This window comes from Oryza brachyantha, chromosome 11, assembly GCF_000231095.2.
Source record: "Oryza brachyantha chromosome 11, ObraRS2, whole genome shotgun sequence".
In the NCBI taxonomy this organism is placed as follows: domain Eukaryota; kingdom Viridiplantae; phylum Streptophyta; class Magnoliopsida; order Poales; family Poaceae; genus Oryza; species Oryza brachyantha.
Window position 1 is genome coordinate 16,058,397 of NC_023173.2, and position 18,245 is coordinate 16,076,641.

Genomic DNA, 18,245 nt, shown 5'->3' on the forward strand with positions numbered 1-18,245 from the left:
ATACTCCTGTACCTACTAGACTAAATTATATGCTAACCTTTTAGGTTTGTTTGAAAATCCCTTGATCCAAACAGGTCCTACTATGGAATTGATGGTGAACAAGGACCAGTACTTTACAGAAAATTCGTTGAGATCTGAGCGAAAATTTATCTGATATGAATTAACACGAATTACTTCTGTACGAGCTATAGATGTGATCTTGGTATCCAAAATGGAAATACAATGTCAGAGTATAACCACTAAAATATTGAGCATTGAAGAAATATTTCGGTACAAACAACGAAAATGGTTTTGCATTGTACAGTTCAGTAAGGATTTGCTGAAGATTGATGTATCTCTTACTACTAGAAATAGCGGGCTTTTTCCACGAACGACATTTTTGTAAATTAAAAAAAAAGTTTGTGGATAAAAATATATATGTATTTTTAAGAGCATCCCTACCCATTCATCTAAATTTAATCATCCATATCTTCATTTGAATTATCATTTAAACTAGTTTCATCCTTCATATCTCTTTGTGCTTCACTAGATCATCCATATATGATCTCCTTTATATCTCTTTGGAGGATGGAGAGAAATCATCCAAATATAAAGGTTCTCTCTCCTAATATGAATGACATCTAAAAATAGATGATAGGATGACCATTCTGTTGGAACTCGATTTGTCATCATCCTCTATTTTCAGGATAGAGGATAGGATAGATGAGCGGTTGGGGATGTTTTTTTTTTCCAAGAGCTCTAACAATCTAAAACCGAAAGCTGGAGAATAAAATTCGGTGAAAAAACAATCCGAAATCAACCCCAAATTTAAGGTTAAAAACCTAAATTTTGACTTATAAATATAAAAATAAGTGAGTTAATCTAATTTACGAGTATGAAATACACCATATTATGTAACTCAGAAAAACGACATAGTATGTATAGGACTCTTTAGTCTTTACCAATGGTACTATAGTTTAGAAGAAAGAAAGGCACTGTAGCTAGATACTTGTAGAAACCTGAAAGAACTTTTGTTTTTAAAAGCAAGCTTAAAAGCACTGAGGCTATACAACATATTCTTCACTGAATTTTATCTGAAGATTCGAGCTGATAATCTTCTCTTTTCTTTCATCATCTCCTTTCTTCCTTTCCCTAATTCACTTTAGGACCTGAAGATTTCACCAGAGTGATCTGGTGTTAACCGTCTTCCATATGGGATTCTACCTTCCCGCGAAGCTGTGCAAACACGTCTAACCTGCTTTGTTGGAGAGTCTGCTGTTTTTTTTTTCCCTTCTGTTAACCTTTAAACAAAGCTACAAACAAAGTTACAGTCTCAATCTCTGGGAATCCGAGACTTTCATATTATACCGTGCCGGGACTGAATCCGGTGCATTTTACTATTAATCTATACCGTTAATTTATTTTTATCAGGCGACTGTGATTAAATTATACTATCAACAATATTAGATGCAGTAGAAATTTAAAGAGATAATATTGTACTTTTTATTGTGATCTTTATTGCAAAAAGAAATAAAATAATGCTAATTAAGTAACTAACAAAGTAAAAAAACACTCTTTTCTACTGGTAGTATAATACTACAAGTAAAATACACTAGAGAGTTATGGTACTGCCATATAGTATGCTGGAAATTGGTTGTCACACACTATGGCTGCATGTTGGAGAGCTCTGTTGCTCTGTCCAAACATCTGAACTGAACATCAGTACATGCATGCATGATCCATCTCTATACAAACGAACCTTTCTCACCTTCTTTCTTGACCATCATGGCCTCAAATCTTTTTCTTTTGCTTCATTGTCTTGCTCACATAGCACTAGATGAGCAGAATGATGCCTGTGTGTGTATATAGTGGTGATGTGAATTATCATGAGGTATCATTGCCTCTGTTCCATTGCATCTTCCATGGATCTGTCCTGCATAATGCTGCACATTATCATGAACCATGATCCATGACCACGTCTAATACTAGCATGCCGTGCAATTAGACGATGGAAAAAAATGGCTAATGAGTGATGTGATTGATGAATTATACTCATCTCAGTAGCTGATCACTTGTTGCTCTATTCATGTAGTATTATTCAGCATACCATTCTGCTCCGAATACTACTGCTACTAATGCACAAACAGTGAGTACACTGGCTAGGTTGAGTAGTGCTGGGCCAGTGCCAATTGCCTTTGGCATCTATATGCAGAAGCAGCAGCACCACGCACACACGGTGCTAGCTGCTTGTCTGAAAGCCTGAAGACTCTGAATGTTTTTTTTGCTTTGCCGGTACGCATGGCAGGGTGAGAAAAGGAGTAAAGTGCAGAGCAGAAGAGGCAAAAGAAGCTGGAACTCCAACACCATTACACCAGCCTGCTCGTTGGGTTTTTCTTGGGTTTTCTGCATTTTGTTTGGAGTGATGGGTCCATCTGGGGATGAGAGTGACAGTGAAGTGAGGCAGTGATAGTGAAGGTGAGTTTTCATCAGAAGCAGGAGACAGCAGGCAGCCATTGCACATTGGAGTTTCAGGCGTTCAGCTCACGGATGCGTGTATTTTTGTGTGTATGGTTTGCTCGTTTGCAAATGGAATTTGGGGCCTGTGAGATGATTGCAGAGTGCAATGGAATGATGGAGCTTTGCTCATTTGCTGCCTGCTGAAAACACACACAATGACAGAGACAAAACAGAAAAGGGATTTTTGCCTGCTGTTGTGACTATTCAGATTGGATTCATGGAGACTGTTCCTAGTGGAAGATGATTCCCATGATGTCTGTTTTCTTTGTGGGTTTAATTTTAGCTAATCTTGTATTTATGCTTATATTTTTGGCATAAGATTCAAATTGCATCCTTGACTCACTTGCTAGTCTGGGCTGTCGTAATGCTCGGCCGATTTCAGCTCTAGATTTGGGCCTTGACATGCATGCATTCAGGCTCTAGCAAATGCCTGTTGCATGTATATTATGGAACAGATTGAGAAGTCACATGCTTAATCGGTTATCCATGCGAATGTTGACTACCCAACGAGCAAAGCTTATGCGCTCATTGTGAAATTTACAGATAAATAGAGTTCTTCGAAACCACATGAGCACAGTACTAGTAATTTTGTCTTGAGCGAATATCAAAGAAACCCATATATATGAGCTTGTGTAACAGAAACCCAATGCTGTAGGACTTTGTTTCAACGTGCCCCATGTACTATTCCCTGCTATCAATAAACCACATGTTTTAGTACCAAAAAGAAAGGAAAATAAATCAAATGACTAGTAAAAAGTTGAGTTTAATTGCAACCATAATTTCTGCCTGCATCCTTAATCTGGAAGGGTAATTATATGCATTAATGCTTTCCTTTGTTTAGAAATTTCTTATTTAGGAGTTAAAGAATATATTATCTCTATAGAAAACTAATAAACATTCAAACGCTACGATTCATCATTAACTCTTACCACCTTATAAGTAAAAATGAGCACCTTAAAATGACTCGTAAAATTATGTAGAACCCCGGAGAAATATAGTAGTGTGTGACACAGGAATTGACACAGCTCGTCTTCGTCGGCCATTGCACACAGCAGAATCGGATGAGCAGGACAGAAGATGCATATCGGTATTGAGCATGCAAAGCACGACTTGGTATTCCTGTTGCTTATAATGAAATTCTCTCACACAGAGAAGAAGAGCTTCACATGCTTTTCTGCCTTCATATTTCTTAGCAGAAACACATGCTTAATATGCATCTACTTCACAGCTATATATGTACATGTAGCTTATATACCACATAGCGCATTTTGTGTTTATCTCAGCTGTAAATGATTATATATAAACAGAAGAACAAAAGGTATTATATTTTCCATACCATGCAAAAATGGAATTTCGGCGTGCTAACATATTGGAGAGAGCCAAATACAACAATTTTTTATTAACTAGTTTTAAAAATGTCTCGTGAGTCATAAATCTAGAATGTATGGATTACATTTCTATTCGTTTTCTTAAAATTTTTAAAAAACATGTCTCAGTTTTGTATTTTGCATTTGCGCTTCCAAAATAGGCTGACTTAAGACTATTATATTAGTTAGATATTAGATAAAGTTACCGCATGTAAATTAATTACTAGTATTGTGTCGCATTTCACGTTCACACCATCTTACTAGCAGTTGAAAGGAGAGTGAGAGAATATTAAAACATCTCATAAATTGGTTACATATGAATTGTTTTGGTTTACTAGTTTATGATTGTTTCATTTTAACTCAACGAACAATCGTATTATATAACGTATTTTTCTTAGTGGATTGTTTGCAACACACTTTCTTCTAATTTGTGTAATTGTAGTATCATTTTGTTAGTAATGGTTATGCACTTATATGAAGCATGACTCACGATAAATTTACATTTCCACGTGCGAGAAATAAATACATAATAGATGAATTTACTTTAAAGTTCATGTTTAACTTAGATGTTATTTTTATCATCTTTGAGATGCTACCTCTTACTTCCATATGCAAAACTTAAATCTAAATATACAGTCTAGACTAACATTATGATGGTCTGAAACCACGATTGAGAAGTATAACAACCATACGCATGACCCTAGGTAATAGACCTCTTCGTGGATGTCCCTATTTACATGGGAGACTATCGGAATTTCTAAAAATATTAGTCCTTTGTGTTTTTGTATATATTACAGGTCTAACACTCATGTATCCGCATACCTAGAGTACTACATAAAGCGTACAAAAATCAACTTGTTAAAAATCTAACAGAGCCACATACATGATAGAAAGTTAACAATCATAATTGATGACACATGTCCTATAAACATGGGACCGTGAACAACTTCCAAGAATTAACTCAAATAGAATCTAGTCATGAAATAAATTACTCCCTTGTTTCATAATATAAGATGTTTGACTTTTTGCATGCAATGTTTGACCATTTGTCTTATTCAAAAAATTATGAAAATATCATTTATTTTGCCTGTGACTTACTTTGTTATCAAAATTGTAAGATCATAAGCATGATTAATATTTTCTGATGAACAATTGGCTTGCGATTTGGTTTATAAATTGAATTTGGTTTGGAAATAATTAAGGTGTTGGTGCGAGTGTGTGTAACTAATGTGAGTCAGGTTGCGATATCTGTGCTCGGAAACGGTTGGTTTGTCTCTAGTTGTGCAGGTGACTTGAGGTCAATATCGGACAATGGCGGTGGGATCGTGACTAGGCTCAGGGAGGAGCTGAGGTCCGGACGATCGAGGATGCCAGGTGACGATATTGAATACGAGTTGGCACATGGTGGAGCAACACCGTGTGGGATGGAATCGTAACGGGCTTCACATGTTGTGTGTGTAAGTGCCGAAAAAATCGGGAAGTAAATCGGATCAAAACTGGATGAGAAAAGGAAAGGAATTTGCTACAGGTTCGGACACTGTAGCAGCGTTGGATACTGTAGCGCACGGTACTGTAGCAACCGGATTACTGTAGCACGCGGCACTGTAGCAACCGGATCGGATTACTATCGCGCGGTGGTACTGTAGCAGTCGGACTACTGTAGCACGGCTGATTTTGGCATGTTGGATTTGATTAGGAAAACTAAGAGATGAGCCATATTAGTATAAGGAGTCCTACTACTATTTGGTGATAGACTTTTCGATATAAATAGAGACCGAGGGGTATGCCCCCGGTGTGCTTTTGTGAGACTTAGTTGTTGATTCTAGATCGACGATTTTGATAGGAGTGCTGTTGGTGCACTTTGTAAATACCAGTTGATGCAATAAAGTCAAGATCATTCAATCTACGTTTTCGACTTTCATCTACTGGTGATTTTTTGGATTCCGACGATCCGATCGACGTCATAGGAGTGGCGCGATTCGATGATCTGCTCGGCGGCACATGAGCGGCGCGATCAAGATAGCGGCGACACAGGAGCGACGTGATCAAGGTAGCAAGTCTTCGTCAATTTCTTCGACAGAGGTAATCCTTTATTCCGCGAAAGATTTTTGGGTTTTGTTTTTCCCTACCATTCACTCCCCCTCTGGTAGATTTGTTTGATCTTGTTCGATCCTACAAAAATAAGTTTAAGTACAACTTGTCAATTTTTATATTTGTACTAAATTTTTGATTAAGACATTATCTCAAAAATTAGTTTTGACTACTATTTTCTATCCAAGTATATATAAAAACATGAACAAATATATAATTTTACTAAAATATGTTTTAAGATTAAACAATACATATAGTATCCATACTTCTAAAGTAAATATTTGAAAAATTATTTATAGTTAAAGCTCTAAAAGTTTGACCTTAGCCTTATCCAAAATAACTAGTATTATGTGTGTGTGTGTGTGGGGGGGGGGGGTAATTAATGTTTGCCTGAGTATTTTTCTCTGATTTTGATGTTGCTGCAAGTTATAATTCCTCATATTTCACTTTCAAATGTGGTGGGTAAAAGCATAGCAAAAATAAGGTCCATTATTTTTCGAATGCGTTAATGTATTACATTATACTAGCTGTAAAAGTGTTCCGTATTAGGCCTAGAAATAAGTGTTCATCGATCATATTAGGACTAGAAAAATATCCAATCAACGTTAGGACGAATTAATCCTCCCTTAATCAACCATCACTATTTATACGCTCAAGCGACACGCTTGATAGCCATTCCACATATCTCAAAACAAGAGACAGAGAGAGAGAGAGAGAGAGCCACAATTAAGCAATCCATCATCAGGATTTGATCAACGAACGCCACAATTAAGCAATCCATCGTCATGGCAGCAACTATTTCAGTTTCATCCATCGTCTCCAAGCTCCTTGTAATTGCCATAGCCATCGTCGCGTTCATCGTTTCACCTGGTGAGTCAATCGATGTTCTTCTTCTTCTTCGCCTGTCTGTGTCCAACTCAGACGGAGAAATACAGCTGAACTACTCCATCTGTTCTCTATTATAAGTTACTCCATCTGTTCTCTATTATAAGTCTTTGTAGCTATGACTAGACTGATTTTTTATTGATCCATATATATTATTATTTATATATATGTCTAGATTTATTTGTATCGAAATAAATCTAGATAATATGAAGAATTACGTTATGAAACGGAGGTAGGAGAAGAGTAGATGATGGATGGAATGGATGCAGGGAAAGCGCAGGTGCATCTGGACCACATGATGTGCTCGACGGGGTGTGACATGCCACAAGGCTACAACTATGGCCGATGCTACCAGAATGGGCCTGATCTCGACTGTTGCTGCTTTGATAACAATGGTGCACCACCTGCACCATATGCCAATTAATCCATGATCTTCATGCGTGCAGGATGATTGCAGCAGGCTAATTAGGCATCCACTCATCAAACTTAATTCATGCATGAGCTAGGTTTTTCTCATGTGCCTAGAAAACGAACCAGCTGAGCACGTCAGATGGGATCCAATTAATTAATAATCTGAAGTAATGAAAGGAGTAATCTTTCTCAAAAGTTGATTTGAGCCTGTTCATCCGTTAAATATGAGGCGTACGATGATATGATGCACCAAGGATTCAATATGTAACGTTGGGTCTAGAATTATGCTATGAAAAATAGTGCGTGAATTCTTTCAACCAAAACGTACAGATGTGGCACAATGGATGACTGAGAATAAGTTGAATCTGAAATTTCCTATAAAATTTGCACCTTCATTGGTTTTGTGTAGTTTATTGTCACGCTTATAATGCAGACATATTTCTTTCTTGGCAAATACACAAATCTAAAGAAAATAGAAACTAATTATTTAAGAAAAAATTCTGATTTAAAGAGAAGCAAATCTTTTAGTTCGCACATTTTGTTTGTAAACAACTGGTACCAAATTTGACCTACAATTAACTGCAGCCCCTAAAATGTTATAAAAACAAATTATATCATCCATTTACATCATGTCATCCATTGTGCTCTGGTCCTAGCTATTGAATTTTGTCGGATCAATTTTGTTTGATAATACTAATGTGGAATCTTTCATCTGTAATTGGTATAGGACATCATCAATGATCACAACTTACTGAGATGAGAAACCCCGTTTGTGATAGTTTGAACACCTATCAGTGTGATGACTAATTTATGCTAAGTCATAAAAGAAAAAAAGAAACAATACCAAGCCTTAGAACAAGATTGACATGTGTTGGCGTTTCATAAATTAGGAGTTGCACATGTAAATGCAAGAGACAAGGAATAAACAGGTTCATGTCCTCCAGTTAAGATAATACCCTACTCCTATTAGATAATAATGTTTTGTCTACTCCTATTTGATGAATGTATTCCACCATGTGTATTGAGTGGCGTTGAATATTATACTCTTGAGGGACTCTATGCCTTGCCTTATATATCGAGTGGCAAGGTTACAAGTATACAAACTACCAGAATACAAATTCGATTTACTTATCCAGAGGCATATTTAGGATGGTCTCAATGGATCTGGGGCTATCCAACAAATCATCATCTAAGACTCATATATATATATATGTAAAAAAATAACTTCAAGAAGTGAAAAAAGAAAAAGTTTATTATAATATGTGGTTAATTTTTCAATCAATTTTATACTTGTAGAATATTTGTTAGGGTATATTTATAATATTTAAAAAAACAAAAATTGGATCACGTAAAATCAGAACTCTATTTACACTGTCATACTTACATTTACATGGTATTATTTGAATTTTAATGAGACATTATACTCTAGTGTGGGATAGAATGCAACATATTATCCGAGATCTAGTCAATCTCATATATACTAATCTGATCTACAACCACCCCAAAGACTACGAACTCAAACCTCTCTCCTTGTGCTACACAGGTATTGGCCATACATTATGATCAAGCGTAGCACACATTATTGCTGAATTTGCGACAGTGGTACTAATTGAGATTCCGCCCTTCACTAAAAGAAAATGATTTACACACAGCATACACATGAAAGGAGAACTGAAGCTGAAGTCTTCAAACTAATAAGCATGTATATATAGATCGAGGACTGAGGTCACTTTGACACTAAGTTGAAGTCTTTGGCATTAGCTTACATTTGCAACTGACAGTTAATTAAAAGCGGCAAACCAACCGACTCCCTAAAGCTGTATTTTGTTTACTTTGTTCATATATAGATAAACACGTGACAATCTGCCGAACTAGAGAAAATGCACAGATGCATAAGATGGAGCTCTATCATTTTATCTTTATTATGTTCATCCTTATACTTGCATTTATGCTTATAATTAGATTTGTTGAGATGTTGGAGAAAAACAGAATAAATACTGTGAGATATGAAGCATATTAAATTAAAGAATCAAATCCAACGGTAAAGATGCATGGTATGATTAGCAAAAACCAAATCCTTTTATAGAGTAAAAAGAAAACTCTAATTTAGATAAAGTCATGGGGTGCTCTACAGATGATGTTGATTCAGCCAACATCTTACGGATGATCCGACTGCCGCTTCACCCAAAAAGTTTGTTAATAATATGTGGTTAATTTTTTTTGAAAGGTTATGTGGTTAATTTTTCAATCAATTTTATATTTGTAATCTATTTGGTAGGACATATTTATAATATTTTAAAAATTTACATAAATTGGATCACCCAAAATTAGAACTCTATTTACACTATCGTACTTACATTTACATGATATTATTCGAATTTGAACTATACACTATACTATATTGTGGGATGGAAGGCAATATATTACCCGAGCTCTAGTCAATCTCATATATACTGGATCCGGTCTACCGTTATTTGTAGACATAAACATCTATATGGATATCCGGTATCCATACTATGAAGGGCATAAATGCAAGTGCCAACCTAAAGACTACGAACTCAAACCTCTCTCCTTGTGCTAGACCGGTCATTGTTCATCGATTACGTTCAAGCGCAGCACACATTATTATGCTGAATTTGTGAAAGTGGTACAAGTTTAGATTCTGCCCTTCACTAAAAGTAAATGATTTGCACACAACATACACATGAAAGGAGATCTGAAGCTAAAGTCTTCAAGCTAGTAAGCATATATGTATAGATCGAGGGCGGGTCTAATGAGCGCGGCGTGCCAGCGATCGGATGGTATATACCCTTGTCTCCTCATATATATATATACACATGTATTTATAAACATAAACTTTATACACATTATATATATATATATATACACACACACACACACACACACATTCATTGTACATGTAAACTTTATACATGGAAACTTTAGATATATACACGCATACATACATATAAAAATGGCATATACACAAAAATTAATAGATATAAACTTAAATATAAAAAATCTTTATACATACAAACTTTATACGCATAAAGTAAAAAATTTTATATCCATAAAGTTAAAATTTATACATGCAAACTTTATATATATTTTTATAAACTTAATATAGAAATATATATATATATATATATATAAATTTATACATGTAAACTTTATACATACAAACTTTATATACATATACACATATATACAAACTTTTCATATAAAACTCTACATAGATACAAAATATTATATATACACATAAAATTATAGGTATATATTTATTATAGAAAAAACTTTATACATATAAATTTATACGTGTAAACTTCTTACCTATAAAGCTTAAATCCCTATTTATAAAGTAAAGAAAAAAAAAAAAGAGAGGCAGGTGGGCTGTGGTTGGGCCGGCAGTGCCGCGCGGTCGCACGGGGCGCGGGCGGCGTGCATTAGCCTTTTCGATAGATCGAGGACCGTGGTCACATTAACACTAAGGCCGCATTAGTGGGGTGGAGGATAAGGTCCTGTATGAAAAAGTAGTAATAAATTAGTACATTATTAATTAATTATTAATTATTAAAAAATATAAAATATATTAATATAATTTTTTTAAAACAGCTTTTCTATAGAAAAGTTTTGCAAAAAATACGCCGTTTAGCAGTTCGGGAAGCGTACGTGCGAAAAACGAGGGTGATAAGTTAACTTAGGTGGTGTTTAGTTTGCAAATTTTTTTAAAAAAACATCACCTCAAGTTTTTGGATACATATTTAAAAGTATTAAACGTAGTGTAATTACAAAACAAATTTCAGATTCCAGTTGTAAATCGCGAGACAAATTTTTTAAGCCTAATTAATCCATCTTTAGCACATGTTGATTACTATAGCACTTATGACTAATCACTTTCTAATTAGGCTCAAAAGAATCGTCTCAAGATTTCTTTCAAAACTGTGCAATTAGTTTTTTGGTTTATTTATGTTTAATGCTTTATTTAGATGTCTAAAGATTTAATGTGATGTTTTTGAAAAAAAATTTAGGAACTAAACAAGGCCTTAGTCGGGGTGAAGAACGCGGCCTAAGTTGAAGTCTTGAGCATTAGTTTGCATGAACAGCTGACATTTAATTAAAAGCAGCCAACCAACCGACTTCCTAAGCTAATTTTTTATAATTAATAATTAATTAACCATGTATTAATCTATTACTACGGTTACGCGCCGAATAACTAAAGCTCATTCATACTCCTCCCGAGCATGGCCAAAGTGACAATAAGCACCCTCTCCGTATGTCATTTTCGAAATGGTATTAGAGCAGGTACAATAGTAGACTATAAGTTGACTATAAACATATTTTAAGGAGTCAAGGGAGGAGAGGAGGAGGGTGAGCTATAAATTTGTAGCCAGTTACACCGGACTCTAAGACACAGCGTGTCTATGATATGTGGGACATGGTAGTGTATGTTTTGTAGCCAGCTACTATATGAATTGACTATTAGTTAGCTATAAATGAATTAGAGTTAGTAGTTAACTATACTATTGAACTTCAGTCTTATCTTTTAAAACTTGGCCTAAGAGCAAGTTGAATAGTATAGCCAACTACTAGTTCCAATTCATCTATAGTCAATCTAATAGTCAATTCATACAATAGTTACCTACAAAACATCAATACATCGTCACATATGTCATACACATATTTTGTCCTAGAGCTCGTGTACCGCCGACTATAAATTAATAGACAACTTCCCTTCTCTCTTCTGTCTTGTCTTATTTTTTAAAAATATACTTATACTTAACTTATAGCCCGGTATCGTACATGCTCTAATGCCTATTTTATCGGGCACGAGAAGTGTCCACAAACCACATCTTGGTGACAGCGACAGCAGCGATCGATGGGCTCGGGCTCGCCTCCATTTGTTTCCGCGCACATCCCGATAAGCCTCCAGCCAATCCCCACCGTCCATTTCCAACACCCATCGCTCTCTCCTTTTTTTTTAAAAAAAAACAAATCACGCACTCCAACGGTCGCGCGCGCTTCGCCTCCCGCCCCCGCGCTTTCTCCGCCTTCCAGCCACTCGCCGGGCACTGACAGGTCGGGTCAGGCCTCCTCCGGGCCCACCCGTCGGCCACCGCGGGCGGCGCTATTTACCGCGGGGCATGTGGCTGCGGATGGATGGGTGGAGGAGTGGAGGAGGTTGCGATTCGATTCATTCATTCTCTAGGCGATGGGTAGGAAGAAGAAGAGGCCCGCCGCCGCCGCCGCCGTGGCGGCCGTCGACGAGGATGCGGCGGTGGGCGTGGGCTCCTCTGCCGCCGCGGCGCAGGAGGAGGAGGATGACGAGGTTGCGCTGACTCATTCGGTGGAGGGGGAGGTGGTCGGCGGGGAGACGATGGCGGAGGAGGCGCCGGCGGCGGCGGGGGACGATGAGGCGGAGAAGCTGAAGGAGAGGAACGGGGTGCTGCTGAGGGAGGCCGCCGGGGAGCGGGCGCGGGTGGCCGCGCTCGCCGCGCGCCTCGACGGGGTGCTGGCGGACGCCGGCGCGGTCGCCGCCGGGGAGCGAGACGTGCTCCGGGTGGTCCTCGCGGGGGTGCTCGCCGATGCCTCCGAGGAGGCCGCGGCGACGCGCGCCCGCCTCGGTGCCGCGCGGGAGTCGCTCGATGCCGCGGCTGCGGCGGCGGCACGGGCGGCGGCAGCCAGGGGCGAGGTCGCGGTGCGGCTGGAGGCGGCGGTGGCGGAGAAGGGCCGCGCCTTGGAGCTCCTCGACGCAAAGGAGGCTGAGCTGGGTACCGTCTCCTCCAAGCTCGCTAAATCGGAGTCCATGGCTGCCGAATTGCAGGCGGAGAGCGCCCGGCTCCGTGCAGAAAGTGGTGAACTGGAGAAGCGATTGGAGGAGACGAAGGCCTCGGCACGGCACGTCGAGTATGAGAAGGCCGAGGTGGAAGAAAGCTTCGAGGAGTTCAGGAAGAACACCGAGAAGTACAAGCAGCAGATGGAGGAGAATCTTGCGGTAAAATTGGGGGAGCTGAACCTTCTGAGTTCCAGCAAAGCAGAAATGGCGGCGAAGGTTGCATCTCTGGAGTCTGAGCTCTGCTCCGCCATGGCAAGGAGCTCGGAGTTGCACTCAGAGATTGAGGCGAGCAAGACAGAGCTAACCACAGCGAAGACAGAGTCACAGAAGCTTCGATCCGAGCTTGCAGAGGCTGAAAAGAAGCATCGCATGGCAGAAGCCAAGGTGAACGAGCTCCAGATTAAGATTGACGAGACGACGAACACGAAGGAGGCGGCGGCGGCGGCATTCGACGCGGAGAAGACAACGATGGAGAAAGCACTGCACACAATGAACATGGAGGCGAACAGGATTCAAGCCGAGAAGGACGCTGCCGTATCCATGGTGCAGCACAAATCTGACGAATCTGAGCAACTGAAGGCCGAACTGCACAATCTCCACAGCTCAATCTCCAAGCTCCATGGCCGCTGCAACGATCTCAGCGCTCAATCCTCCCGCCTCCAAGACGAGAAGAGCTCAATCCTAAAAGCGCTCGACGCCGAGAAATCCACATCAACCAAGCTGAGGCACAAGCTCAGGGAGCTCGAGAGCTACGTCAGCAACAAGAACAGCGAGATTGGGACTCTGAATTCAGAACACGAGGACAAGGAGCAGACGATGGATGGCCTGAGCAGGGAGATCGAGCGGCGGCGGCTCGCCGTCGCCGAGGCGCTCGAGAGGGGGAGCAATGGCGTGTGGACATGGATGTGCCATCCTGCTACCACCACCGTGCTCGCCGCTGCTTCTGTCGTCTACGCTGCTGCTAGTAGACGATGAACAGTTAAACTCTGATACCCTTGCCTTCAGTTCAGTTCAGTTCAGTACATACAAACTTGAAAATAACCAGGCTTCGATCTTTTGTTATCTGCCACAGTGCTGCTACTATGTGATGATTAACCTTTTGGTGGTGTGAAATGAAGCCAAATTTAATACGAAGCATATCATTTAGCTGCATGTTTACTTGAATTTGAGTTGCTTGTTGTTCAGAGATCTTCCATTTTGGCCTTAGTCAGGATTAATGGCATGGTGCAAACTATAAACTGCTGGATGTCAAATTTATTCTCACTAGTCCTATGTGGTAGTATGAGTCACCAACCCTCTTGCAGCAGTAAAAGGTATTTTTTACAATCAGATCAGTTCATCACAGAAAAGAAATGCTTGGAGTTCTGGATCTGATCCAGAGCTTACTGTCAAATGCAACAACCACCTAAATTCCATTAGTTTGAGAATAAGAGTATTTTTTCAGATAATGGAATAAAATTCCCACCTCTACATCATATCATGCACGCAGCCATTGCTTGTTACTACTTCGTTGCATACGAGACCATAAAACAGTACTTGATTATAGGAAACATCAACCATAAATTCTATTTAGTAAACTTTCATTCATGCTTGGTGAATATGTACACGAAGAGATTTACTCAAGTTCAACAAAAAGTATCTCGAGGTATCGGTAGCTTACAGTATGGTAGAAAACGATTTAGTACTGTGAGGTACTGGCACCTTAAGATATTTTTTTTTATTTTACCCGAGCAAATCTCTTACATCAAACTTGTCTCCACAAGATGGCACGCTGCTTTCAAATGGTGGTGCTCCTCCTTTTACGATAAAGCCCAAAATGGAATCGAGAGAACAGAGTATATGCAAGTTACATATGGGCTAAGGCCTTCTAAAAAATACATGTGTCAGCTAGGCTAGTTTGCTCTTAACACATAATATTCGATATATCTAATCTAATATAAAATAACATGCTTCCCTTTCTACAAAATTATGAAAACACTTACATGGCAACATCCATGATATGTAATGAGTGAAATCATAGACAGCCCATAAACTGCCAGTTCGATTATTGTTTTTTTTATCATATAGCAAGGCAGAATAGCCTTTTGTATTGATTGAGCAGGGGAGGTAATTACAGATTAATATTTAGCAAGCTGGCAGGGGATTACTCTCCCATAGATATGAACTCCTTGGGCTTCTTTGCCTTTCTTTGCACTTGCAATTTTTGCTATCACTTCTTGCTTTATCTTGTCAAGGAGAGGTTCCTGAGCTCACTGTCAGCTTCCTGCAGATTCGAGCGCCGTGGTTGTTCCATATCTCCCAATTCCTATGCTACTAGTATTAGTAGTGATCCAAGATGTATTAGTAGTGATGTCAAGGAGAGGTACCACACTTTGGCTGAGTTCTCTTGTTGATAAAGATTAAAAAATTACCTGATTTTCTAATAGCTATTTATATAATGATATAACCGAAGAAATAAATAGTGCAAAGTTTAAAATCTACTCTAAAAATATAAGATGATGAACTAGGAACAGACTTTTTGCCCCATTTTCTGTGATGAGGCCTTTACCCGTTTTATTCCAGATCTCCTGGGCCTTGTGGAAGCAGAAACATCGATCATTGAATGAATTGCACGGGCCCAACATTTGCAACATTGATAATGTCTGAATGAATACACTGCTGGTCCATATGGCACCAATACACCGACAATCGGAACGTGCGGTCCCTACGCCAATACAGTACACTGTACAGAACACAACATAAACGTCCATCTTCTTTGGAAGGCAACTCACCAGCTGCTCTGTTGTTGGATACTTTTGATCCATTAATTTCGGGAGCTTATCTAATTATGTTCTGAAATTTTTCCTACTGAATGATTTTTTTCTCGTTTATGCGTCAATAAATTAGAAGAAAAAGAGTTTTGGTATAGGACACAGCCAGGCCAGATCGGCCTCGTGCAGAGACCCCAAGAGAGCGAAACTAGCACAAACACACCCCAAAAGAAGTTTTCCTACTGAATGATGAAACATATTCAGTAGTACAGATTAAAAGTGCACAACCTACTAGTACTACAGTCTAACTGTCTCTCTCTAAATGTATCAACTCATTCAGAATAAAGAGGAATAGAAAAAAAGGAATCCAAATTGGGCCTCCATTACTGTTCTGAATTTCCTACTGAAGATAAAACAGATACAGCTGCTGTTTTGCATAGATGGTCTACTAGCATAAGACAACTGAAAAGAAGTGATGACCTGCTGATCAATTCCCTGCCCTCGACCAAAAAGTACTGACGAGATCTGCGATCTCTATATTAGCTACTTAGAGGAGAATCAAAGTACAGAATAACTGTACTTCAGACAATCGATCATTCGATGATTTATCCAGTAAATAGTATCATAATTCGTTTCGGTTATGTTCACTGTACATTCATAGATCGCGATCAGACGATCACTGCTCATTGATCTGTAGCAGATTATCTTATGCACCGACACACCCACACACTGGGATTATCACACAGCGCAGACATCGACCTGTGCTGAACATGACGCATCAACCGTTCTGATTTGTTCGTTTGTTTATACCCCACTCACTTCACTGTATATCGTTTGTCTTGGGGGTATTAATTTCACAACATTTTCTTCATAATGGAGATCAAGATAAGTTGATGCAATAATTTATTCCACTCTCTTCCTCTAACTAAATGATTTAAATGAGAGAGAGAGTGTGTGTGTGGTTGCATTATGGATTATCTTTCTGTTAGAAAATTTTGGTACAGAGAATTAATAAGATATCCTTATTAATTAGAGATTTCCCAACAATAAGATTACATTTCCGGGTCTCTGCATATCCCTTTCAGGAGATGAAAACATTTCCTGAATTCGATTGATGTGATGTGCATGTAGTCATGGCCTCCAAATTGCTGCCATGGACAGGTACAGCGAAGATCACGATGGGCATGTCACCATTTATGCATGGACAGACAGCACCAAAGGCACCATGGGACCTGTCAATTATGTCGTACCGAAGCAGATGCAATCTCAGCAGCTGCAGGTAGCTGCACTGCAATGCTGCTGCTATTTAAGCAGCATCCATGCAGCTAGCTCCTCTACCCTCACCTCGATCGGTCTCGGCAATGGCGTCCTGCAAGAAGGTGTCCGTGGCGCTCTGCGTCGTCCTCGCCGTGGTGGCGGCCGGGCCGGCGGCGAGGCAGCAGGTGTCGGCGGCGTCGGCGCACCTGCACTTCTACATGCACGACCTGCTGGGGTCGTCGGCGGTGGAGGTGGTGCGGGGGCCGCGCGGCATGTTCGGCAACACGGTGGTGATGGACGACGTGCTGACGGAAGGGCCGGCGTCGACGTCGGCGGTGGTGGGGCGCGCCCAGGGGCAGTACATCGTGGCGTCGTCGCAGGGCGGCATGGACCTCATGGTCGCCATGAACGTCGTCCTCAGCTCCGGCCCCTTCGCCGGCAGCTCCGTCACCGTCGTCGGCCGCGACGACACCGGCGCGGCCGTGCGCGAGCTCACGGTGGTCGGCGGGACGGGGCAGTTCAGGATGGCAAGAGGGTACGTGCTGTGGCGGACCATCCGCCCCGACCTGCTCGAGCTCGACATCTACGTCAACCCGTGAGGATGGACACGTCATTCGCCCCGTCAGCATCGTGTCAGCGTATATGGTAGCGTGCATGCATACGTGTGACGTAACGTACTGATCGACGTGGCATGTACAGTCACACGTGTGACAATCTCTTCTCTTCTGTTTTGTGTGTGTGTGTGTGTCCGGTGAAGTGTTAATAAGCTTAAGACGGGCGAACGGCGAACCTGATGTACGCAAATAATCCTTATATACGTAATGTATTAATTTACCGAACATTATTCTCGTACGAAGCATTGAAATATTGGGACTAATCGTTTGGTCAAATGATATATTTATAAATAAAAAATAATTTGTCAATAAAATTATTTCTTATATTCTATGTTATGAGAATTTCGGGTATTGTATAGATTCATTTGTGTGCTAATAAATATAGAGCTATATACAAAACATATACATTGATATATGGATGGTGGGAGTACCATATACATGTATTTAGCAATTTGAAATCAAAGGATGAAAAATAACGTACCACAAAAAACCTCAAAGTCAACTCCGTATTAAAGGTTGAAAATTCAATTTTTCTCAGTAT

General features: G+C 39.8%; 2 protein-coding genes across 2 annotated transcripts; both read left to right on the forward strand.

Annotated features, from left to right (window-relative positions):
* The first annotated feature begins 12,415 nt into the window (after positions 1 to 12,415).
* LOC102709968 (centrosome-associated protein CEP250-like) lies at positions 12,416 to 14,531 on the forward strand. Its single transcript, XM_015842245.2, has one exon. It carries the CDS (start codon positions 12,460 to 12,462, stop codon positions 14,056 to 14,058), a length of 1,599 nt encoding a protein of 532 aa, XP_015697731.2. The 5' UTR covers positions 12,416 to 12,459; the 3' UTR covers positions 14,059 to 14,531.
* A 2,625-nt stretch (positions 14,532 to 17,156) lies between these two features.
* Positions 17,157 to 17,929, forward strand: LOC102710249 (dirigent protein 21-like). The gene has a single exon (XM_040528938.1). The coding sequence runs from the start codon at positions 17,195 to 17,197 to the stop codon at positions 17,687 to 17,689; it is 495 nt and encodes a 164-aa protein (XP_040384872.1). The 5' UTR covers positions 17,157 to 17,194; the 3' UTR covers positions 17,690 to 17,929.
* Positions 17,930 to 18,245: the final 316 nt, after the last annotated feature.

Coding starts and splice junctions, on each gene's coding strand:
- LOC102710249 (XM_040528938.1), top strand. CDS start 17,195: ATGGCGTCCTGCAAGAAGGTGTCCGTGGCGCTCTGCGTCGTCCTCGCC.
- LOC102709968 (XM_015842245.2), top strand. CDS start 12,460: ATGGGTAGGAAGAAGAAGAGGCCCGCCGCCGCCGCCGCCGTGGCGGCC.